General features: G+C 53.1%; 1 protein-coding gene across 7 annotated transcripts in view; it reads left to right on the top strand.

Moving 5' to 3' along the window:
- LMF1 (lipase maturation factor 1) overlaps window positions 1–24,467 on the top strand; it is a 134,867-nt gene that overhangs the window by 83,502 nt on the left and 26,898 nt on the right. For all 7 annotated transcript variants that reach the window (XM_054242386.2, XM_054242385.2, XM_078344215.1 and 4 more), the window contains one exon: window positions 12,548–12,613. In XM_054242386.2, the coding sequence (XP_054098361.1) occupies window positions 12,548–12,613 (66 nt within the window). The remainder of the gene's footprint in view (window positions 1–12,547; window positions 12,614–24,467) is intronic.

The following is a 24,467-nucleotide window of genomic DNA, read 5'->3' as shown; positions in this document are numbered from 1 at the left end:
ATTGCTCCCGGGCCTGAGCGGGCACCATTGTGGAGCTGCCATGGTCCCTCTCGGACAGCGGTGGGGCAGGCAGGCGGCACCTTTCCCCGTCCTTGCCTGGAGCTGCTGCAGTGCAGCACCGAGAAGCCACGTGGGCCCGGATGGCCTCACCCGCCTTCCTTACTCAGGGCTGCTCCAGCCTGCATTTCTCCCTCAGTTTGGGGCCAGGTTTTCTGCTTTAAATGAGTAGATTCCAGTTGTGTCACAGTGAAGGTCTCTTCACTCAGGGACTGATACGTGGCATCGGTGTCAGAGTGAAGGTCTCGCTCAGGGAGTGATACGTGGCGTCGGTGTCAGAGTGAAGGTCTCGCTCAGGGAGTGATACGTGGCATCAGTGTCCAGTCACAGAGTTTAAGGCAACAGATTGCCTTTAATGACGCTACCTGAAAGATACCTTTCCCCGTCTTGGTTTTGTGAGGACAGAGCAGCTGCACCTTGGCGGGCGGGGGTGGGTCTGCATCCTTTGTGGCTGGTGCACAGCGGACACCTGTGGGTGGGGCCTGCAGCTCGGCACCTCTCTGCCACGTGAGACGGGTGTCCACACAGGCAGCGTCACCTGTTTTCTGTGAGCCCCTGTGGAGCAAAGCCGCCCTCGATGGCTTCCTCCTGGTGAACCCCGCTGGGGTGTCCGAGCTCTCGGCTGCAGACGTTCTGGGAATGGAGCCAGGGTCCTTGTTGCTGGGAACTCTCAGGCCTGGGCAGGACCAAAGAGGAGACCACTTGGTTTTGAGTTTCACCACTGGAGAGTTGAAAAGCGGGAAATCTCTTTTCTGTACCTTCCCCGCTCCCCACCTGGCTTCTCTGTGGAGGGGCATCTGCATGGCTGTCCTGGTGCAGCTGCAGATGTGCCAGCGCTCCTGGGCGCTGTCTCCTGCTTCCCGCTACAGCACCGCCTGGCAGAGGCATCACAGACCCACAGGAGGGTAAAGACAAGCCAGATAACTCATAATTCCAAAAACGGCAAACTTAAAACACGTGATGTCTGGCCACGCGTGGTGTCTCACACCTGTAATCCCAGCACTTTGGGAGGCCAAGGCAGGCAGATCACCTGTGGTCAGGAGTTCAAGACCAGCCTAACCAACATGGTGAAACCCCATCTTTACTTAAAAAAACAACACACACATATTAGCATGTATGGTGGTACATGTCTGTAATCCCAGCTACTGGGGAGGCTGAGGCAGGAGAATTGCTAGAACCTGGGAGGCAGAGGTTGCAGTGAGCCAGTGAACCAAGATAGTGCCACTGCACTCCAGCCTGGGCACCAGAGCGAGACTCCTGCTCAACAAAAATAAAATAGATAAAACATGTCCAAACTCACACCTCTGCAGCTTACAGCTCCATGGGGCTCACACCTGTGCAGCTTACAGCTCCATGGGGCTCACACCTGTGCAGCTCACAGCTCCGTAGGGCTCACACCTGTGTGGCTCCTGGGTGGCTCACGGCTCCATGGGGCTCATACCTGTGCAGCTCATGGCTCTATAGGGCTCACACTTGTGTGGCTCATGGCTCTTTAGGGCTCACACCAGGCCGCAGCACCCACAAGTAGGGCCTTCTGGTGCTCCCCATGTGCAAACTGTCTCATTAACACAAGAAAAGCAACATCTAGAATGCGGAAAATGTGAGCCCACTGGATCAACAATTTATAGGTCAGAATCAACCAAAGGCCAGGGTGCCACAGCCAACCTGCGTGATGACAGGCTCTGTGGGAAAGTCAGTAACTGAGATGCCGCCAGGAAGAGCTGCCTGGGTATTACAAAAGCCGTAGGCCGGTGAATTTGACCACTTAGATCAGATGGACAAAACCCTTGAAAAACACAGCTTACCGAGACAGAGACAGAGACAGAAGGAAACAGGAAATCCAAATAGCTCTGTGTCTGCTAAAGACATTGAATTTGAAATTTAAAAACCATTCTAGAAAGAGAACTCTTGGCCCAGATGGCTTCACTGGCGAATCCCAGCAAACACCTCCCGCCCCCGTCGTTATGTGACCAGTTAACGGCGAGATCAAAGCCTGGTCAGGACGCCCCAGAGAGGAAGCCCAGGGCTCGCTGCTGCTCATGAACAAAGGCGCAGGAGCCCTCCCCAGAACCTGGACACATCAGATCTGGCAGGTAAAAAGGCAGGGGTTTTCTCAGCACTGCACGTGCTGCTCAGCACGTGAAAGTCCACGTCATCCACTGCAGCAGTAAATGGAAGCTGAAGAAGTTTGAGCATCTCACAGATGTGAAAAGCAGATGACAAAATTCAGCACCCATTTATGGTAAAGACTCAGCTGACGAGTACTAGGGAGGAGCTTGTTCAACCTCATGAAGGGCATCCATGAAAAAGCCCGCAGCTCACGTCATTCTTCACAGTGTGACCACGGTGTACGTGAGATGAGAAAACAGGCAAGGGCCGGGCGTGGTGGTGCACGCCTGTAATCCCAGCACTTCAGGAGGCCGAGGCAGGCAGATCAGGAGGCCAGGAGATTGAGACCATCCAGGCCAACATGGTGAAACCCTGTCTCTACTAAAAATTTTTTTAAAAATTAGCTGGGAGTGGTGGCGCGCGCCTGTAGTCCCAGCTACTCAGGAGGCTGAGGCAGGAGAACTGCTTGAACCCAGGAGACGGAGATTGCAGTGGGCCGAGATCACACCACTGCACTCCAGCCTGAACAACAGTGTGAGATTTCATCTCAAAAAAAAAAAAAAAAAAAAAAGAGGCAGGGGCGTCTGTTCTCACTGCAGATTATCAGTGTTGGGTGTCTCAGTGCAGTAAGACAAGAAAAAGAAATACAAGGCACGAAGTCTGGACAACAAAAAATAAAACGATCACTTGCAGGCGTGATTGTACACATGGAAAACCCAGTAAAGAACAGCAGCTAAGGGAGATGCATGAGTTTACACAGGTTGCAGGGTACAAGGTCAGCATAAAAACAAACCAGCCGGGTGCCGCGGCTCATACCTTTCATCCTCGCGCTTTGGGCGGCCACGGCAGGAGAATCGCTTGAGACCAGGAGTTTGACACCAGCCCGGCCAACACAGCGGAACCCCTTCTCTGCAAAAGAGTGTCTGACGCTTAGCCCGGCATGGTGGTGGATGCCTGCAGCCCGAGCTGCTTGTGAGGCTGAGCGGGGGGATCGTTTGAGCCCAAGATTTCAAAGTTCCAGTGAGCGTGAACTTTTCTCTAAGGTGAAACAGTACATTGTATTTCATGTTCTTCTAATGCATTATTAGAAGATACATAGGTTTGAAAATGCTGCCCACAGCTGCATCCATATACTCTCAGATACCTCCTAAGCTGATGAGACGTGTCTAAGACGTGTGCATTAAAAGTGGCAAAACATTGGCCAGGCCTGGTGGCTCCTACCTGTCATCCCAGCACTTTGGGAGGCCAAGGTGGGCAGATCACTTGAGGTCAGGAGTTTGAGACCAGCCTGGCCAACATGGCAAAACCCTGTATCTGCTAAAAGTACACAAACAGCGGGATGTGGTGATGGGCACCTTTAATTCCAGCTACTTGGGAGGCTGAGGCAGGAGAGTCACTTGAACCTGGGAGGCGGAGGGTGCAGTGAGCTGAGCTGTCACCACTGCACTGCAGCCTGGTGACAGAGTGACGCTGTGTCTGAAAAAATAGAAACAAAAGCTGGCAACCCATCACTGACACGGGTTTCAAAAGACCTAAATAAATAGACATACCATGTTCATGGATTAGAGGACTGACATTGTTAAAATGTCTGTTTCACCCACTTTTATCTAGATTCAAGTCAGTCTCTACCAAATTCCCAACAGGCTTTTAATTTTTATTTTTATTTTTTGAGAAATTGACAAGCCAGCTCCAAAATTCATATGGAAATACAGATGATCTTGAAAAAGAAAAGCATTGGAGAACTTATATGACCTGCTTTACAGCTTAAATTAAAGCTAAGTATATTATTGATCTAAGCTAGAAAAAAAGAGCAAAATAATAGAATCTAGAAACAGACCCACACCCCTACTGTTGACTGATTTTCAACCAAGGTACCAAGTCAAATGGTTGGACAAAGGAAAGTCATTTTATAAATTGTGCCAAAGCAATTGGACATCTGCATAGAAAAATGAAATGGGCTTCAACTACTATTTTGTCTTTGCCAAGATTTTATTTGAGAGATCATAGACCTAAGTTTAAAAGCAAAATTCTTGGAAGAAAACATGTATGTAATCAAGTATGCAACCAAGGCACTTCTGTTTTCTTTTTATGTATATAGAAGCCAGAACCATCCAGGTTTTTCAGGACAGCTTAGTTTCTTGGGTTAGCAAAGATTTTTAGAGCACAAAAAGTACTGATCATTAAAGCAAAAACGTCAATAAACTGTGATGCGTTGATACTAAATTTTTGACATAAAAACAGCATTAAGAAAATGAATAGGCTAGACTCAGTTCACACCCGTAATATCAGCGCTTTGGGAGGCCGAGGCAGACAGATCACTTGAGATCAGGAGTTCATGACCAGCCTGGCCAACGTGGCAAAACCCCATCTCTAATACAAAAAAAAAAATACAAACATTAGCCGGGCGTGGTGGTGCACACCTGTAATCCCAGCTACTCGGGAGGCTGAGGCAGGAGAATCGCTGGAACCCGGGGGTGGTGGTTGCAGTGAGCCAAGATCGCACCCCTGCACTCCAGCCTGGTGACAGAGTGAGACTCCATCTCACAGAAAAACAAACAAACATTAACACCCAGAGTACACATAGCAACAATAAAAATGTGGATGAGGGGACTCGAATGTGCTTTATAAATGAAGATACCAGCATGGCCGAGTGCACGGAAAGCACCCGGTTGCCACCTCACACCCTCTGGGTGCCTCAGGTTCCTGCGTGTGCTGAAGAACCGTGGGGTGCTCCTCACAAGTGGAAAACATGTCTGCCCTGTGAGCCATGGTTTTTCCTCCTGAGGATGGCTCCCGGGGAGGGAAGGCCTGTTCTCCCGCAGAGCTTCATACGAACACACGGAGCAGCTTCATCTGCAGTGGCTGCCGCTGGACACAGCGGGATGGCCGTCAGAGGCAGCGGTGGGCAGCAGAGCCTCCCTACAGCTGTCCCTACAGCGGAACAGCGAGCAGCATCAGAGGGGCCTGCCTATGTGGGCAGCGCACACACCAGTCTCTAAGCCACACTGCACACTGGGCTCCAGAACCGGCAGTTCCTGGTACACACAGAGCTGTGGGGATAGACCGTGCTTCCCTCAAGGACAGCCAGGCCTGGATCTCTAAAGCACACCGCACGCTGCCAGCCAGAACCAGAGTTCCCGGCGCACACACAGCTGTGGGGCTGGACCCTTCCTACAGCGGGACAGGAAGCAGCATCAGAGAAACCCGCCCGGTGAAGGCAGCACGCGCACCTATCTCTAAACCACGCTGCACGTCGCGAGCCAGAACCAGAGCTCCCGGCGCACACACAGCTGTGGGGCTGGACCTCGTGGTGTGGGAAGGGAGGTTTCCTGGGGGCTCAGCAGGTCTGCGCCTCGGTGACTGCTCATTTCCCACAGGCCCAGGACTGTCCGCAAAGCTGTTTACGCTGAGCGTGCCTCGCTCCTGTGCATGAGGGGAGGTGTGGGTCGTGGGTCGAGCTGAATGGCAGATGCAGAGTGGCTGCCGGCCCCGAGGAAAGCCAGCTTTGAAGTCCACAGGCCGCTGGTAAAATCACATTAAACGTAATGAAATAAACGTTGGCATGTAGCCCGTCCCCGTGAGGCCGGCATCAGGTGGCTTTGGGGCCGTCTCCCCGACAGGCCTGCCCTGGTCCTGGGTAGCCACACTCCAGAACAAGAGCATTGGTGTATCGTCAGTGCAGGGCAGCTCAGAGGAAAGGGGCTTCTCTCAGGTCCAGTAGCCATCAGGGTGACAGGCACCTCCCGGAAGGCGCTGCCCTCCGGCCCCAGCTGCAGCCCCCTGTGAGGCAGAGGCCCAGACCGGAGTCCCCGAGAGCACTTTCTGCCGCCAACCTCCGGCATGCGTGGGCAGAGCCGGGGCAGGAGCTGGGAGCCTCCTCGTGGCTGAAGCGCATCAGGCCCCAGGGTGAGGGTGGCTCCCATCCCCTTGCAGCCCCTGCGAGACAATCACATGGGACAGCAGTCTCTTATAATTCTCAGAGGATCTCCTGGGCTGTGGGGGGTGCAAAATAAAACCGCCAAAAAGAGCCTTCGTGGCTCCTCCTCCCAGCCACACAGTTCAGCTCAAACGGAGACTTCGTGGCTCCTCCTCCCAGCCACACAGTTCAGCTCAAACGGCCTCCCTGTAACAGAACCCCCACCTGCTGACTGCACACGCCTTCCCGGGTTCAGGAGGGAGGTTTCTATGGAAGCGCACGTTGTCAACAAAAGAAGTTAAAATACAGTAAGACCAAAATCTCTTGTGTCTGGTTTCTAAGTTAAAAACCTGATCACAGCAAGAGGAATTTACGTGGTATGGTGACTAGGGCAGCAGAGAGACAGGTGGCTGGGAGTCTCTAGGGCAGGCCTGTGCTTCAGAGAAGCCACACCGTGGTAAGAATTCCCCTCTCCCGGCTAAGCCGTGGTTATTCCTGGGGTCGGCGTCGTGTTTGGTGACCTGACAGCGTGTGGCCCAAGTCCTGGTGTCTGCACGGCCTGGCTGCGACCCCTTGGCTCTGCCCCACCTGGGCTGCTTTGGGCCCCAGTAGCCAAGGCCTCAAGGGCACCCAGAGCCAGGGGGAAGGGGCAGTCCGGGTGTTTTCAGACAAGTCTCTGGACAGGCCTTAGGTCCCAGGAGCCCAGGGTGTCCCAGCTGGCGTTGGTCAGAAAGTCAGTGCCCCGGCCCACAGTGTGGGTCGCCTAGGCTCTGCGGTGACCCACACGGTAATTGGGGCAGCCTTTTCCAGGAGTTTGGGGAGCAAACATCTGCCCTCAAACTCATGGGAACTCACTTCCAGGCAGCCCGCAAGCTCGGGGCATTCACCCAGGCCCAGGTCCCTTGGCCTGCAAACTGCAGCACGGCCAGTGTCAACCGTCACACCAGTCAGCTGCGTGTCTGAGGGAAGAGCTTTGTCCTCAGTGTGGAGCCACGGGGGCCCTGGGTCCCCTTCATCAGGAGCCACGGAGACCCCGGTCCACCGCACTTTGGTGCTCAGCCCACTGTTCTGAGACCTAAGTGGCCCCTCCTCTGCCTGCCACACACAGAATGCCTGCCACTCACTCAGCTCCCGGGCACTGGGCCCTTCTCCAGAGGACGCCTGCCACGCACTCGGCTCCCGGGCACTGGGCCCTTCTCCAGAGGACGCCTGCCACGCACTCGGCTCCCGGGCACTGGGCCCTTCTCCAGAGGACGCCTGCCACTCACTCAGCTCCCGGGCACTGGGCCCTTCTCCAGAGGACGCCTGCCACTCACTCAGCTCCCGGGCACTGGGCCCTTCTCCAGAGGACGCCTGCCACTCACTCAGCTCCCGGGCACTGGGCCCTTCTCCAGAGGACGCCTGCCACTCACTCAGCTCCCGGGCACTGGGCCCTTCTCCAGAGGACGCCTGCCACTCACTCAGCTCCCGGGCACTGGGCCCTTCTCCAGAGGACGCCTGCCACTCACTCAGCTCCCGGGCACTGGGCCCTTCTCCAGAGGACGCCTGCCACGCACTCGGCTCCCGGGCACTGGGCCCTTCTCCAGAGGACGCCTGCCACGCACTCGGCTCCCGGGCACTGGGCCCTTCTCCAGAGGACGCCTGCCACTCACTCGGCTCCCGGGCACTGGGCCCTTCTCCAGAGGACGCCTGCCACTCACTCAGCTCCCGGGCACTGGGCCCTTCTCCAGAGGACGCCTGCCACTCACTCAGCTCCCGGGCACTGGGCCCTTCTCCAGAGGACGCCTGCCACTCACTCAGCTCCCGGGCACTGGGCCCTTCTCCAGAGGACGCCTGCCACTCACTCAGCTCCCGGGCACTGGGCCCTTCTCCAGAGGACGCCTGCCACTCACTCAGCTCCCGGGCACTGGGCCCTTCTCCAGAGGACGCCTGCCACGCACTCGGCTCCCGGGCACTGGGCCCTTCTCCAGAGGACGCCTGCCACGCACTCGGCTCCCCGGTGCAGCTATGCTATGAGGAAGTCTGCACCGAAGCACTCACGGGTAGAGACCACCTCCACACCAGTTCTCTCTTGCATGAGGCCAAGAAAGTGCAGACACCACCTCAGGAAGACAGGAGAGCCACGAGGCCAGGCGGGACCCCAGGCACCCCCTGCCATGGCTGGGCCCCACCTCAGATACAGAGACAAGAGGGTCTTGATAGACCCCACGGCGCCTGTGCCCCAGAGCCTGCCAGCGGTCCACTCACCCTGAGACAGGGTTTCCTCCTGTCCCCGGCTCTCAGAGCACTCGGGGAGAAGCGGTAGCTGCTGTGACAAGCCTGAGACCCCCGCAGCCGCTCACTGGGGCACCAGACTGTGACCCAGCTCCACGGCGAGCTATCCCCTTTGAGTTCTCCTGCCGAGGCGGACCTGCTTCCAGTAATTCCCTGTGTTTGCAGGTGGGGAGGAGGGGCCTGATGTGGGCGTGGGGACCCTGGCGCCAGGAGCCTGGAGGAGCTTGTGGCTTGGAGGGAGGCCTGGCCACACCCCTCCTGATGCTGATGCCATGTTAGCCGGTGCTTTCAGGGACCCTACATAGGGGCTGGGGGTCTGTCCTGAGCCACCGTGCAGGTGTGTGGGGGCTGTCACTGCAGGGTTGGCGGCAGGCCTCTGGGGCCAAGTGAGAAGCGGGGAACCCACAGAGCATTTCCTTCCGCCACGTGAGACCATCAGACACGTCGAGTTTCCAGATGGCGGCTTTGGGGAAGCGTGTTCTGGGACATGTGGGCACCCGGAGAGTAGCCGCTGCATAACATGCCACTGCCCGACCACTGCAGATGGGCCCGGAAAGTTCTGGCATCCCGAGCAGAGCGGGAGGGTGGCACAGCCAGTGTGGGTCCCGGACCCCTTCGGGTCTGCTGCGTTGTTGGCCTGTCTGTGCCGTTTTTTTTTTTTTTTTTTTTTTTAGAATTAATTTTGGGCTGAAAAGCCTCAAAGAAGGCTTTGTTCCTTTGACACTTGCTCTGGAAGAAAAAACAATCCGTGGAAAATCTGACATGTGCAATGTAGAGAGAAATCAGTAGATGGGAGGAATATAATTATCTTCCACTCCTGAAAGAGTTTTTCGGATTTTGAAGTGTCGCTTATCAGCTCAGAATTTGAATGACATTTTAATTATTTTGTTTTTTTCCTTTTCCTGGTTTGAATCTCCTTAGAGTTCCACTCCCGGATTCTGCAGGGAGCAGAGCTGGCGCTCACGAGGTGGGGAGGGGCGCGCGGGGGGTGGTGACGGCCGTGCCCTGCCCACTGGAGCCCTGCATTTCATCAGGAGCCGCAGCTCCCCTGGGCGTGGACGGGGCCTTGAGGACTGGGCCTGCGCCGTCCGGCCAGCTGGACGCCCTGGGCCGTTTTCATGCAAACGTAGGCTGCAGGGCCGGAGCCCACGCAGAACGGTCTCTGCTGCTCTAGCGATTTGAGCAAACCCAGCTTCCGGAAGACCCGACTCTCGGTTTTTACTGGAGTTCACCCTTCAGGCCTTTAAACAGCATCACTCCTGGGTGCTCAGAGCCCTCCCTGCCATTGGGGCACAGGGCATGTGAGGGCCAGGGGCGCACAGCGAGACCCTAGAGACGGCGATGCTGGACCCGGCCGGGGCCCTGCCACCGGCAGCCTTTGCAGTGCGCGGGTGGCTGCGCCTCACAGCCCCGCCGAGGTGCATCTGTGGACTGTGTGTGGGTGGCGTCCCGTGTGGCTCACGTGAGGAGCAGGCGCCTGTTGCTTGGTGTTCCTGTAGGGCCTGGCTGGGCTTTTCATCACGCTCCCCTGCCGTTTCTCCTTTGGGCCTCTCCGGGCATCGGTCACTGCACCCATGTGCTGTCCTCTAGGGCACGGTGCAGCCTCTCCCGGCCTTCCCACTCCCTGCCAGTCCCGGGGGTCCCTCATTCCAAACACGCCCCTACCCTGCCCAGTTCGTCCTGCACAGACGGTGGCAGAGCCTGCTGCCTCCTCAGCCTCATGTAACCAGACGACCCAGCTCAGTCTGCAGCCACCCCACCTCAGAGCCCCCCACCGCCCCGGCTCAGAGCCCACAGCCACCCCAAAGGCCTTCCCGGGTGTGGTCAGCTGTCAGCCTGGCTGGGCTGGAGTTCTTGGTCCATCCCAGAACGCAAGCCTCTGTGCTGCTAGGAGGTATTAATGTTTCACAGACGTGGCTCCAGCCTGTGATGGGCTGACTTGGGGAGGAGATGATATGGGCAGGAGACTGAGGCCGGAGCTGGGGCTCCCTGGAGAGGAGGAAATTCCATCCCAACAGCAGCTCTGGCCACTGCTCTGGAGGTCTTGATGGCCCCCACAGGCCTCAGTTTGCACCCCATGCTGTCTGGACTGAGGCCGTGGCCGATGGGAACCTGCACTCTGGGGGCTCCTGGGCCCCCCTGCTGCAGCCTCCTCTGCCCTGCGCTGCCCCATGCTCCTGCCTGAGGAGGGCATCGACACCCTCCTCTTCCTTCTTCCCTTGATGCCATCCCTGCCCCCACCCCGCGGGGCTCCCTGCCCAGGTCGGCCTGTGAGCTCTGTCCAGGCACAGGCCGGGCTCCTGTTGGGAACAGATGCTCTGTGTTCCCCAAATTCAGTTTCACGTGCAAACCCTGACCCCAGTGTCACAGTACCAGGAGGCAGGCCTGGTACCCCAACAGGTCCATGGAGGAGAGCCCTCACCGATGGGAGGAGGCTGCTCCAAAAGTGTCCCCAGAGACACCCTCACCCTCTTCCCACCGTGTGGGCAACAGTGAGAAGGCGCCACCTGAGGTACCCGCCATAGTACGCCCACCACAGCCGTGGGCTCCAGACCTGCAGGAGGGGTCCCTGTTGCTTCTGTGCCACCACCGCCTCTGCCGTGCCTGGCGGCTTCCTGCCTCTCTGCGCCTGCAGCAGGCAGCCTCTGTGGGTGGAGCAGGCCCTGGCACCTCACCGGCACTCGGTGCTTCTGTGCTGGGCAGACAGTCGGATGGACCGAGGACAGATGGGCGGAGGACAGGGAGAGAGAGGCCATGGGATTCCACTGGGAGTAGCTATAGCAGCAGAAACCGTCACAGAGGAGGCGGGGCTCACTTCTGCACTGTGCACTTTCACCTCCGAATGCAGCCGGCGTGTCTCCCATGGGTGGGAGGAGTGGCAATTTCTTTCTGCCTTGGAATCATCTGAAGCCATGAGTGCCCCCAGGAAAGCGCAGGGTGTGGGAGCCGACCCCTCCCTGGACGCTTCGCTGTGGCCGGGTGCTGAAGAGCCCCTACCCCCACAGCTCCGTGCTCGAGTCCCATCTTCCCCAGTGCTGACAGCTCCACAGGCCCCCGGAAGCCTCTCCCGTGGCCCACGCGTCCTCACAGCTGGCGAGTTACAGCTCATGGGGTCACCTTGGGGCCTGGGCCTGGGCTCCCTTTGTGCTGCAGGGGGCCCTGCTGAGATGCAGGTTCACTGAGACCCCCCCAACCTCGGGCTCACCCGGGAGCACCGAGAAGCTTCCCTCCAACGTTGTCCATGGGGTCTGTGCAGGGCATGACAAATCTGTCGTTTTTAAAGACACGAGACCTCTTTAGCGTGATGACACGTGAGCTCTAAGAATGTGTTGGGGAAGGCGTGGTGGGCGCTGACTCTAAAAGGGAAGCCGCTGTGGCTCACACCCGCACTGTGCCCTTCACTGCTGTTCATCAAACAGGCCCCAACCTGCTCTTCCCAAATCTCCCTTCCCTAGTGCTTCACCCACAAGGTCCCCTCCTCACAGCGCCTGCAGCCCGCGCCCACACCCTTCATGGACAGTTCGACTTCCTGGGAAGGTGCTCCCATAGGGACCACCGCACCTCCACCCTGTGACTGTCCTGGGAAGCTGCTCCCGTCTGGGCCGCCACACCCACACCCCGTGACTGTCCTGGGAAGCTGCTCCCGTCAGGGCCTCCGCAACCCCACCCCGTGACTGTCCTGGGAAGGTGCTCCCGTCGGGGCTGCCGGGCCCCCACCTGTGACTGTCCTGGGAAGGTGCTCCTGTCGGGGCCACCAGGCTCCCACCCCATGACTGTCCTGGGAAGGTGCTCCCGTCCAGGCTGCCGTGCACTCACCCCGTGACTCCTGGGAAGGTGCTCCCATCGGGGCTGCCACGCCCCCACCCCGTGACTGTCCTGGGAAGGTGCTCCCGTCCGGGCCGCCACACCCCCACCCCATGACTGTCCTTGGAATGTGCTCCCGTCTGGATTGCGGTGCCCCCACCCCGTGACTGTCCTGGGAAGTAGTTCCCGTCGGGGTGCTGCACCCCCACCCCATGAGTGTCCTGGGAAGGTGCTCCCATCCGGGCCGCCGCGCCCCCACCCTGTGACTGACCTGGGAAGTGGTTCCTATCGGGGCTGCCTCACCTTCAGCCCTGAGAACCTGCTACTTTTGGGGCTGCTGCACCCTGAGCCTCGTAGCTGATGCTCCCTCTGCTGTCATCCTTGCAGGGCCTGATCAAGATTCGGGGGGACCGGTGCTGGCGAGACCTCACTTGCATGGACTTCCACTATGAGGTGAGTGTGCCGTGCAGGGAGAGGGCAGGGCACCCAGTCTCATACCGCGCCTGTCCCGCTCCTGGTGGGGCTCAGTCCCACACCCCCAGGCGAGCCGTCGCAGCACAGGGTCACCCCCAGTTGACTCAGGACATCCCCTCCTTCCTTTCTCCCAGTAGCGTGGTCACAGAGCAGCTTGCAGGTGCCCCCTACTTAGGGCTGTAGGGGCGGAGTCTGTGGCCCTCCCTGGTCTCAGTGCAGCTGGTTTGCTCTCCTCTCAACAATGGCTGCCTGTGCTGTTGTCCTTGGTCCTGCCCAGGCCTCCGGGCCGCCCCTCCTTCCTGGATCTGCAGCTCCCCACCGTCCCCTGACAGGAGTATGACGGGGACTTCCTAGCTGTGTCCCCAGCCCCTGCCGCACAGTGCTGTGACTGCATCATCACCTCGAGGCACACAGGTGTGTTCACACGGGCAGGCAGAGTTCCGCAGTGCTTACCGCCCAGGGTCACACTGAGTCCCTTCAGAACTCCGGTTCCCACCAACTGCCTGTGTGTTGATATAGGGCTGACTAATCTGGGGCTTGGGGTTCATGTGTTCATGTAGGACCGTGAGTGATCTGCGGTGATTGGGGTTCGTGCGTTCATGTAGGACTGGAGTGATCTGCGGTGATTGGGGTTCGTGCGTTCATGTAGGACTGTCAGTGATCTGGGGTGATTGGGGTTCGTGTGTTCATGTAGGACTGTCAGTGATCTGGGGTGATTGGGGTTCATGTGTTCATGTAGGACTGTCAGTGATCTGGGGTGATTGGGGTTCGTGTGTTCATGTAGGGCTGTGATCTGGGGTGATTGTCGTTCATTTGTTTATATAGGGCTGTGAGTGTTCTGAGGTGATTGGGGTTCGTGTGTTCATGTAGGGCTGTGATCTGGGGTGACTGGGGTTCGTGTGTTCATGTAGGGCTGTGATCTGAGGTGATTGGGGTTCATGTGTTCATGTAGGACTGTCAGTGATCTGGGGTGATTGGGGTTCATGTGTTCATGTAGGGCTGTGAGTGATCTGGGGTGATTGGGGTTCGTGTGTTGATGTAGGGCTGTGATCTGGGGTGATTGTCGTTCATTTGTTTATATAGGGCTGTGAGTGTTCTGAGGTGATTGGGGTTCATGTGTTCATGTAGGGCTGTGAGTGATCTGGGGTGATTGGGGTTCGTGTGTTCATGTAGGGCTGTGATCTGGGGTGATTGTCGTTCATTTGTTTATATAGGGCTGTGAGTGATCTGGGGTGATTGGGGTTCATGTGTTCATGTAGGACTGTCAGTGATCTGAGGTGATTGGGGTTCAGGTGTTCATGTAGGGCTGTGATCTGGGGTGATTGTCGTTCATTTGTTTATATAGGGCTGTGAGTGATCTGGGGTGACTGGGGTTCATGTGTTCATGTAGGGCTGTGATCTGGGGTGATTGGGGTTCATGTGTTCATGTAGGGCTGTGATCTGGGGTGATTGGGGTTCATGTGTTCATGTAGGGCTGTGATCTGGGGTGATTGGGGTTCGTGTGTTCATGTAGGACTCTGATCTGGGGTGATTGGGGTTCATGTGTTCATGTAGGGCTGTGAGTGATCTGGGGTGATTGGGGTTCGTGTGTTCATGTAGGGCTGTGATCTGGGGTGATTGTCGTTCATTTGTTTATATAGGGCTGTGAGTGATCTGGGGTGACTGGGGTTCATGTGTTCATGTAGGGCTGTGATCTGGGGTGATTGGGGTTCATGTGTTCATGTAGGGCTGTGATCTGGGGTGATTGGGGTTCATGTGTTCATGTAGGGCTGTGATCTGGGGTGATTGGGGTTCATGTAGGGCTGTAATCTGGGGTGACTGGTGTTTGTGTGTTCATGTAGGGCTGTGATCTGGGGTGATTGGGGTTCGTGTGTTCATGTAGGGCTGTGATCTCGGGTGATTGGGGTTCATGTGTTCATGTAGGGCTGTGATCTGAGGTGATTGGGGTTCATGTGTTCATGTAGGGCTGTGATCTGGGGTGATTGGTGTTTGTGTGTTCATGTAGGGCTGTGATCTGGGGTGATTGGGGTTCAGGTGTTCATGTAGGGCTGTGATCTGGGGTGATTGGTGTTTGTGTGTTCATGTAGGGCTGTGATCTGGGGTGATTGGTGTTTGTGTGTTCATGTAGGGCTGTGATCTCGGGTGATTGGGGTTCGTGTGTTCATGTAGGGCTGTGATCTGGGGTGATTGGGGTTCGTGTGTTCATGTAGGGCTGTGATCTGGGGTGATTGGGGTTCATGTAGGGCTGTAATCTGGGGTGACTGGTGTTTGTGTGTTCATGTAGGGCTGTGATCTGGGGTGATTGGGGTTCGTGTGTTCATGTAGGGCTGTGATCTGAGGTGATTAGGGTTCGTGTGTTCATATAGGGCTGGGATCTGGGGTGATTGGGGTTCGTGTGTTCATGTAGGGCTGTGATCTGGGGTGATTGGGGTTCGTGTGTTCATGTACGGCTGTGATCTGGGGTGATTGGGGTTCGTGTGTTCATGTAGGGCTGTGATCTGGGGTGATTGGGCTTCATGTCTTCATGTACGGCTGTGATCTGGGGTGATTGGGGTTCATGTCTTCATGTAGGGCTGTGACTGATCTGGGGTGATTGGAGCTCGTGTGTTCATGTAGAACTGGAGTGATCTGGGGTGATTGGGGTTCATGTGTTCATGTAGGGCAGTCACTGATCTGGGGTGATTGGGGTTCGTGTGTTCATGTAGAACTGGACTGATCTGGGGTGATTGGGGTTTATGTGTTCATGTAGGGATGAGTGTGATCTTTTTTTTTTTCTTTTTTTTTTTTTAAAGAAGGGGTAAAAAGAAAAAGGGAAAAAGGAATATTACTTCTTTCCTAAAATGGGTTTCAATAATGGCCGATCAATATTTTGAGTGTTTAAAGTGGTTAATGCATATTTTATGTGTTTAAAATGGAGACCTCTATTGTGTTTATTTGTTCTGGCTCTGAGTTCAAGTCCTGGATATCGTTATCAATTTGTTGTCTCGTTGAATCTAAATCTCATTATGTGTCTTATGTATCTGGGTGTTAAGATCTCTTATTGTTACATTAATCCTTTTACCCTTGCATCCTTGTAGCTTTGAAATCTATTTTATTAAGTGTGAGAATTGCAACTCCTGCTTTTTATTTATTTATTTTTGCTCTCCATTTGGTTGGTGAGTTTTTTTCCATCCCCTTGTTTTGAGTCTTTGTATATCTTCAGATATATCGTTAGATTTTGTGGATAATGTATATTTTGTGTGTTTAAAATGGAGAGCTCTATTGAGTTTATTTGTTCTGGATCTTAGTTCCAGTCCCGGGTATCGTTATCAATTTGTTGTCTCGTTGAATCTAAATCTCATTATGGGTCTTATGTATCTGGGTGTTAAGATCTCTTATTATTACATTAATCCTTTTACCCTTGTATCCTTGTAGCTTTGAAATCTATTTTGTCAAATGTGAAAATTGCAACTCCTGCTTCTTATTTATTTTTGCTCTCCATTTGGTTGGTACGTTTTTGGTTTTTTTTTCCAATCCTTTATTTTGAGTCTGTGTATATCTTTGGATATACCGTTAGATTTTGTCTGTATCTTTTGATTGGGAGATTTGGCCGATTTAAATTTAGGGTTGCTGCCATTTGATATTAACTGGCTATTTTGTCCTTTCGTTGATGTAAATTCTTCTTTATGTTAATGCTCTTTACTTTTTGGTGTATTTTTAGAAAGGGTCATACTGGTTGCTCCTTTCTGTGTATAATGCTTCTTTTAGAAGTTCTTGTAAAGCAGGCCTGGTGGTAATAAAATCTCTGAGTACTTGCTTGTTCCTAAAAGATTTTATTTTTCCTTCAAATGTAAAGCTTAAATTGGCCGGATATGAAATTCTGGGCTGAAAGTTCTGTTGATTAAGTATATTGAATATTGGCCCCCACTCTCTTCTAGCTTGTAGGGTTTCCATTGAGAGATCTGCTGTAAGCCTAATAGGCTTACCTTTATGGGTGACTTGATCTTTCTCTCTGGCTGCCCTTAATATTTTCTCCTTCGTTTCGATCTCGGTGAATCTAAGTGATCTGGGGTGACTGGGGTTCATGTGTCCATGTAGGGCTGTGATCTGGGGTGATTGGGGTTCATGTGTTCATGTAGGGCTGTGATCTGGGGTGATTGGGGTTCATGTAGGGCTGTAATCTGGGGTGACTGGTGTTTGTGTGTCCATGTAGGGCTGTGATCTCGGGTGATTGGGGTTCGTGTGTTCATGTAGGGCTGTGATCTCGGGTGATTGGGGTTCGTGTGTTCATGTAGGGCTGTGATCTGAGGTGATTGGGGTTCATGTGTTCATGTAGGGCTGTGATCTGGGGTGATTGGTGTTTGTTCATGTAGGGCTGTGATCTCGGGTGATTGGGGTTCGTGTGTTCATGTAGGGCTGTTATCTGGGGTGATTGGGGTTCATGTGTTCATGTAGGGCTGTGATCTAGGGTGATTGTGGTTCGTGTGTTCATGTAGGGCTGTTATCTGGGGTGATTGGGGTTCATGTCTTCATGTACGGCTGTGATCTGGGGTGATTGGGGTTCATGTGTTCATGTAGGGCAGTCACTGATCTGGGGTGATTGGGGTTCATGTGTTCATGTAGAACTGGACTGATCTGGGGTGATTGGGGTTTATGTGTTCATGTAGGGCTGAGTGTGATCTGGGGTGATTGGGGTTCATGTGTTCATGTAGGGCTGTGATCTGGGGTGATTGGGGTTCATGTGTTCATGGAGGGCTGTGATCTGGGGTGATTGGGGTTCATGTAGGGCTGTGATCTGGGGTGATTGGTGTTTGTTCATGGAGGGCTGTGACCTGGGGTGATTGGGGTTCAGGTGTTCATGTAGTGCTGTGATCTGGGGTGATTGGGGTTCGTGTGTTCATGTAGGGCTGTGATCTGGGGTGATTGGGGTTCGTGTGTTCATGTAGGGCTGTGATCTGGGGTGACTGGGGTTCATGTGTTCATGTAGGGCTGTGATCTGGGGTGATTGGGGTTCATGTAGGGCTGTAATCTGGGGTGACTGGTGTTTGTGTGTTCATATAGGGCTGTGATCTCGGGTGATTGGGGTTCGTGTGTTCATGTAGGGCTGTGATCTGAGGTGATTGGGGTTCATGTGTTCATGTAGGGCTGGGATCTGGGGTGATTGGGGTTCGTGTGTTCATGTAGGGCTGTGATCTGGGGTGATTGGTGTTTGTGTATTCATGTAGGGCTGTGATCTGGGGTGATTGGGGTTCGTGTCTTCATGTACGGCTGTGATCTGGGGTGATTGGGGTTCGTGTGTTCATGTAGGACTGTGATCTGGGGTGATTGGGGTTCGTGTGTTCATGTAGGGCTGTGATCTGGGGTGATTGGGGTTCATGTGTTCATGTAGGGCTGTGACTGATCTGGGGTGATTGGAGTTCGTGTGTTCATGTAGAACTGGAGTGATCTGGGGTGATTGGGGTTCATGTGTTCATGTAGGGCAGTCACTGATCTGGGGTGATTGGGGTTCGTGTGTTCATGTAGGGCTGTGATCTGGGGTGATTGGGGTTCATGTAGGGCTGTGATCTGGTGTGATTGGGGTTCATGTGTTCATGTAGGGCTGTGATCTGTGGTGATTGGGGTTCATGTGTTCATGTGCTGTGATCTGGGGTGATTGGGGTTCGTGTGTTCATGTAGGGCTGTGATCTGGGGTGATTGGTGTTTGTGTGTTCATGTAGGGCTGTGATCTGGGGTTATTGGGGTTTATGTGTTCTTGTAGGGCTGTGATCTGGGGTGATTGAGGTTCATGTGTTTATGTAGGGCTGTCACTGATGTGGGGTGATTGGGGTTCGTGTGTTCATGTAGGGCTGTGATCTGGGGTGATTGGGGTTCATGTGGTCATGTAGGGCTGTGATCTGAGGTGATTGGGGTTCATGTGTTCATGTAGGACTGTGATCTGGGGTGATTGGGGTTCATGTGTTTATGTAGGGCTGTCACTGATCTGGGGTGATTGGCGTTCGTGTGTTCATGTAGGGCTGTGATCTGAGGTGATTGGGGTTCATGTGTTCATGTAGGGCTGAGAGTGATCTGGGGTGATTGGGGTTCATGTGTTCATGTAGGACTGTGATCTGGGGTGATTGGGGTTCATGTGTTCATATAGGGCTGTGATCTGGGGTGATTGGTGTTTGTGGGTTTATGTAGGGCTGTGATCTCGGGTGATTGGTGTTTGTGTGTTCATGTAGGGCTGTGATCTCGGGTCATTGGGGTTCGTGTGTTCATGTAGGGCTGTGATCTGGGGTGATTGGGGTTCATGTCTTCATGTACGGCTGTGATCTGGGGTGATTGGGGTTCATGTGTTCATGTAGGGCTGTGACTGATCTGGGGTGATTGGCGTTCATGTGTTCATGTAGGGCAGTCACTGATCTGGGGTGATTGGGGTTCGTGTGTTCATGTAGAACTGGACTGATCTGGGGTGATTGGGGTTTATGTGTTCATGTAGGGCTGAGTGTGATCTTTTTTTTTTTTTTTTTTTTTTTAAAGAAGGGGAAAGAAAGAAAAAGGGAAAAAGGAATATTACTTCTTTCATAAAATGGGTTTCAATAATGGCCGATCAATATTTTGAGTGTTTAAAGTGGTTAATGCATATTTTATGTGTTTAAAATGGAGACCTCTATTGTGTTTATTTGTTCTGGCTCTGAGTTCAAGTCCTGGATATCGTTATCAATTTGTTGTCTCGTTGAATCTAAATCTCATTATGTGTCTTATGTATCTGGGTGTTAAGATCTCTTATTGTTACATTAATCCTTTTACCCTTGTATCCTTGTAGCTTTGAAATCTATTTTATTAAGTGTGAGAATTGCAACTCCTGCTTTTTATTTATTTATTTTTGCTCTCCATTTGGTTGGTGAGTTTTTTTCCATCCCCTTGTTTTGAGTCTTTGTATATCTTCAGATATATCGTTAGATTTTGTGGATAATGTATATTTTGTGTGTTTAAAATGGAGAGCTCTATTGAGTTTATTTGTTCTGGATCTTAGTTCCAGTCCCGGGTATCGTTATCAATTTGTTGTCTCGTTGAATCTAAATCTCATTATGGGTCTTATGTATCTGGGTGTTAAGATCTCTTATTATTACATTAATCCTTTTACCCTTGTATCCTTGTAGCTTTGAAATCTATTTTGTCAAATGTGAAAATTGCAACTCCTGCTTCTTATTTATTTATTTTTGCTCTCCATTTGGTTGGTACGTTTTTGGTTTTTTTTTTCCAATCCTTTATTTTGAGTCTATGTATATCTTTGGATATACCGTTAGAATTTGTCTGTATCTTTTGATTGGGAGATTTGGCCGATTTAAATTTAGGGTTGCTGCCATTTGTTATTAACTGGCTATTTTGTCCTTTCGTTGATAAAAATTCTTCTTTATGTTAATGCTCTTTACTTTTTGGTGTATTTTTAGAAAGGGTCATACTGGTTGTTCCTTTCTGTGTATAATGCTTCTTTTAGAAGTTCTTGTAAAGCAGGCCTGGTGGTAATAAAATCTCTGAGTACTTGCTTGTTCCTAAAAGATTTTATTTTTCCTTCAAATGTAAAGCTTAAATTGGCCGGATATGAAATTCTGGGCTGAAAGTTCTGTTGATTAAGTATATTGAATATTGGCCCCCACTCTCTTCTAGCTTGTAGGGTTTCCATTGAGAGATCTGCTGTAAGCCTAATAGGCTTACCTTTATGGGTGACTTGATCTTTCTCTCTGGCTGCCCTTAATATTTTCTCCTTCGTTTCGATCTCGGTGAATCTAAGTGATCTGGGGTGACTGGGGTTCATGTGTCCATGTAGGGCTGTGATCTGGGGTGATTGGGGTTCATGTGTTCATGTAGGGCTGTGATCTGGGGTGATTGGGGTTCATGTAGGGCTGTAATCTGGGGTGACTGGTGTTTGTGTGTCCATGTAGGGCTGTGATCTCAGGTGATTGGGGTTCGTGTGTTCATGTAGGGCTGTGATCTGGGGTGATTGGGGTTCGTGTGTTCATGTAGGGCTGTGATCTGAGGTGATTGGGGTTCAGGTGTTCATGTAGGGCTGTGATCTGGGGTGATTGGTGTTTGTGTTTTCATGTAGGGCTGTGATCTCGGGTGATTGGGGTTCGTGTGTTCATGTAGGGCTGTTATCTGGGGTGATTGGGGTTCATGTGTTCATGTAGGGCTGTGATCTAGGGTGATTGTGGTTCGTGTGTTCATGTAGCGCTGTTATCTGGGGTGATTGGGGTTCATGTGTTCATGTAGGGCTGTGATCTAGGGTGATTGTGGTTCGTGTGTTCATGTAGGGCTGTTATCTGGGGTGATTGGGGTTCATGTGTTCATGTAGGGCTGTGATCTGGGGTGATTGGGGTTCGTGTGTTCATGTAGGGCTGTTATCTGGGGTGATTGTGGTTCGTGTGTTCATGTAGGGCTGTGATCTGGGGTGATTGGTGTTTGTGTGTTCATGTAGGGCTGTGATCTCGGGTGATTGTGGTTCGTGTGTTCATGTAGGGCTGTTATCTGGGGTGATTGTGGTTCGTGTGTTCATGTAGGGCTGTGATCTGGGGTGATTGGGGTTCATGTGTTCATGTAGGGCAGTCACTGATCTGGGGTGATTGGGGTTCGTGTGTTCATGTAGAACTGGACTGATCTGGGGTGATTGGGGTTTATGTGTTCATGTAGGGCTGAGTGTGATCTGGGGTGATTGGGGTTCATGTGTTCGTGTAGGGCTGTGATCTGGGGTGATTGGGGTTCGTGTGTTCATGGAGGGCTGTGATCTGGGGTGATTGGTGTTTGTTCATGGAGGGCTGTGACCTGGGGTGATTGGGGTTCAGGTGTTCATGTAGTGCTGTGATCTGGGGTGATTGGGGTTCGTGTGTTCATGTAGGGCTGTGATCTGGGGTGATTGGGGTTCATGTGTTCATGTAGGGCTGTGATCTCGGGTGATTGGTGTTAGTGTGTTCATGTAGGGCTGTGATCTGGGGTCATTGGGGTTCCTGTGTTCATGTAGGGCTGTGATCTGGGGTCATTGGGGTTTGTGTGTTCATGTAGGGCTGTGATCTGGGGTGATTGGGGTTTGTGTGTTCATGTAGGTCTGTGATCTGGGGTGATTGGGGTTCATGTGTTCATGTAGTGCTGTGATCTGGGGTGATTGGGGTTCGTGTGTTCATGTAGGGCTGTGATCTGGGGTGACTGGGGTTCATGTGTTCATGTTGGGCTGTGATCTGGGGTGATTGGGGTTCATGTGTTCATGTAGGGCTGTGATCTGGGGTGATTGGGGTTCATGTAGGTCTGTAATCTGGGGTGACTGGTGTTTGTGTGTTCATATAGGGCTGTGATCTCGGGTGATTGGGGTTCGTGTGTTCATGTAGGGCTGTGATCTGAGGTGATTGGGGTTCATGTGTTCATGTAGGGCTGGGATCTGGGGTGATTGGGGTTCGTGTGTTCATGTAGGGCTGTGATCTGGGGTGATTGATGTTTGTGTGTTCATGTAGGGCTGTGATCTTGGGTGATTGGGGTTCATGTCTTCATGTATGGCTGTGATCTGGGGTGGTTTTGGTTCGTGTGTTCATGTAGGACTGTGATCTGGGGTGATTGGGGTTCATGTCTTCATGTACGGCTGTGATCTGGGGTGATTGGGGTTCATGTGTTCATGTAGGACTGTGACTGATCTGGGGTGATTGGAGTTCGTGTGTTCATGTAGAACTGGAGTGATCTGGGGTGATTGGGGTTCATGTGTTCATGTAGGGCAGTCACTGATCTGGGGTGATTGGGGTTCGTGTGTTCATGTAGGGCTGTGATCTGGGGTGATTGGGGTTCATGTGTTCATGTAGGGCTGTGATCTGGGGTGATTGGGGTTCATGTGTTCATGTAGTGCTGTGATCTGGGGTGATTGGGGTTCGTGTGTTCATGTAGGGCTGTGATCTGGGGTGATTGGGGTTCATGTAGGGCTGTGATCTGGGGTGACTGGTGTTTGTGTGTTCATGTAGGACTGTGATCTGGGGTGATTGGGGTTCATGTGTTCATGTGCTGTGATCTGGGGTGATTGGGGTTCGTGTGTTCATGTAGGGCTGTGATCTGGGGTGATTGGGGTTCGTGTGTTCATGTAGGGCTGTGATCTGGGGTTATTGGGGTTTATGTGTTCTTGTAGGGCTGTGATCTGGGGTGATTGAGGTTCATGTGTTTATGTAGGGCTGTCACTGATCTGGGGTGATTGGGGTTCGTGTGTTCATGTAGGGCTGTGATCTGGGGTGATTGGGGTTCATGTGGTCATGTAGGGCTGTGATCTGAGGTGATTGGGGTTCATGTGTTCATGTAGGGCTGAGAGTGATCTGGGGTGATTGGGGTTCGTGTGTTCATGTAGGACTGTGATCTGGGGTGATTGGGGTTCATGTGTTCATATAGGGCTGTGATCTGGGGTGATTGGTGTTTGTGGGTTTATGTAGGGCTATGATCTCGGGTGATTGGTGTTTGTGTGTTCATGTAGGGCTGTGATCTGGGGTCATTGGGGTTCGTGTGTTCATGTAGGTCTGTGATCTGGGGTGATTGGGGTTTATGTGTTCATGTAGGTCTGTGATCTGGGGTGATTGGGTTTCATGTGTTCATGTAGGGCTGTGATCTGGCGTGATTGGTGTTTGTGTGTTCATGTAGGGCGGTGATCTGGGGTGATTGGGGTTAATGTTTTCATATAGGGCTGTGAGTGATCGCGGTGATTGGGGTTCATGTGTTCAGACTGTGGGTCATCTGGGGTCATTGGGGTTCATGTGTTCATGTAGGACTGTGAGTGATCTGGGGTCATTGGGGTTGGTATGTTCATGTAGGGCTGTGATCTGGGGTCACTGGGGTTGGTGTGTTCATGTAGGGCTGTGAGTGATCTTCAAACAGATCTCGTAATGGGACGGGATCTCCCCACAGTCAGCCTACCATCTGGGAGAAAGCCATGACCACAGACCTTAGGGCATCGGCTTGTAGGCCAGGGGTCCCCTGGGTCTGCCTAGAGCCACCTGACTCCCCTGGAACAAGGGCACTTTGGCCAGCAGTTAAGTAGCGTGACCCAGGAAGTGTGCCCTGCCGTGCTTACTCTCTGCACCCTGACCCTGCGCCAGGCCATCACTGTGCCTTCAGGATACCTGCGACCGCCCTGCTCGCCTGGAGGGGCTCAGGGACCCTTGTGATTGGCTTGTTCCTGGAACACTTGGGGCCTGCCTTCTTAATTTAAACACACTCACCTGATAAGCATAAGCAGCCTTCTCTCCCCTCCTGGTCAAAGCTCAGTGATGCGCTGACACCTTCATTCCGCCCAGGATATGCATCAGTAGCCTCAGCGTGCAAGGTGGGAGCAGAAGTGAAAGTCTTTTACCCCAAAAGCCAGATTAAGAGCTTGGACTTGGGGTGTGGCCTGCCTTGGAGATGCAGGAGGAAGCCAAGGCTGCCGCCTCCCAAGTGGGTCTCACTGCATCCCCAGACACACACCTTCCAGCCTGAAAGGGAAGTGGCACACCATGCCTTCTGCTTCTCTGGCCTTTCCCTGTGGACACTGGAGGATAGGTCCCACACGGGGCGTTCCAGCCCCATCAGAGGACGAGCACTCCCGAGCCCTGCCACCTTCTAAGTCCCAACAGAGGACGAGCACTCCCGGAGCCCTGCCACTTTCTAAGTCCCAACAGAGGACGAGCACTCCCCGAGCCCTGCCGCCTTCTAAGTCCCAACAGAGGACAAGCACTCCCCCAGACCTGCCGCCACTTCACACTTTCCTCACGTTTTTCTTACTTAAAATTGTCTTTTTGGGAGAGAAGTTTGCAGGCTGTTTCCTGAGGTCTGGGCCAGCGGCCCTGCCATGCCCTGACCCACCAGTTCCCCTGGCCAG

Source organism: Callithrix jacchus, chromosome 12, assembly GCF_049354715.1.
Source record: "Callithrix jacchus isolate 240 chromosome 12, calJac240_pri, whole genome shotgun sequence".
Lineage (NCBI taxonomy): Eukaryota > Metazoa > Chordata > Mammalia > Primates > Cebidae > Callithrix > Callithrix jacchus.
Note: the sequence above shows the minus strand (reverse complement) of the source record. Positions and strands in the feature narration are given on the sequence as shown.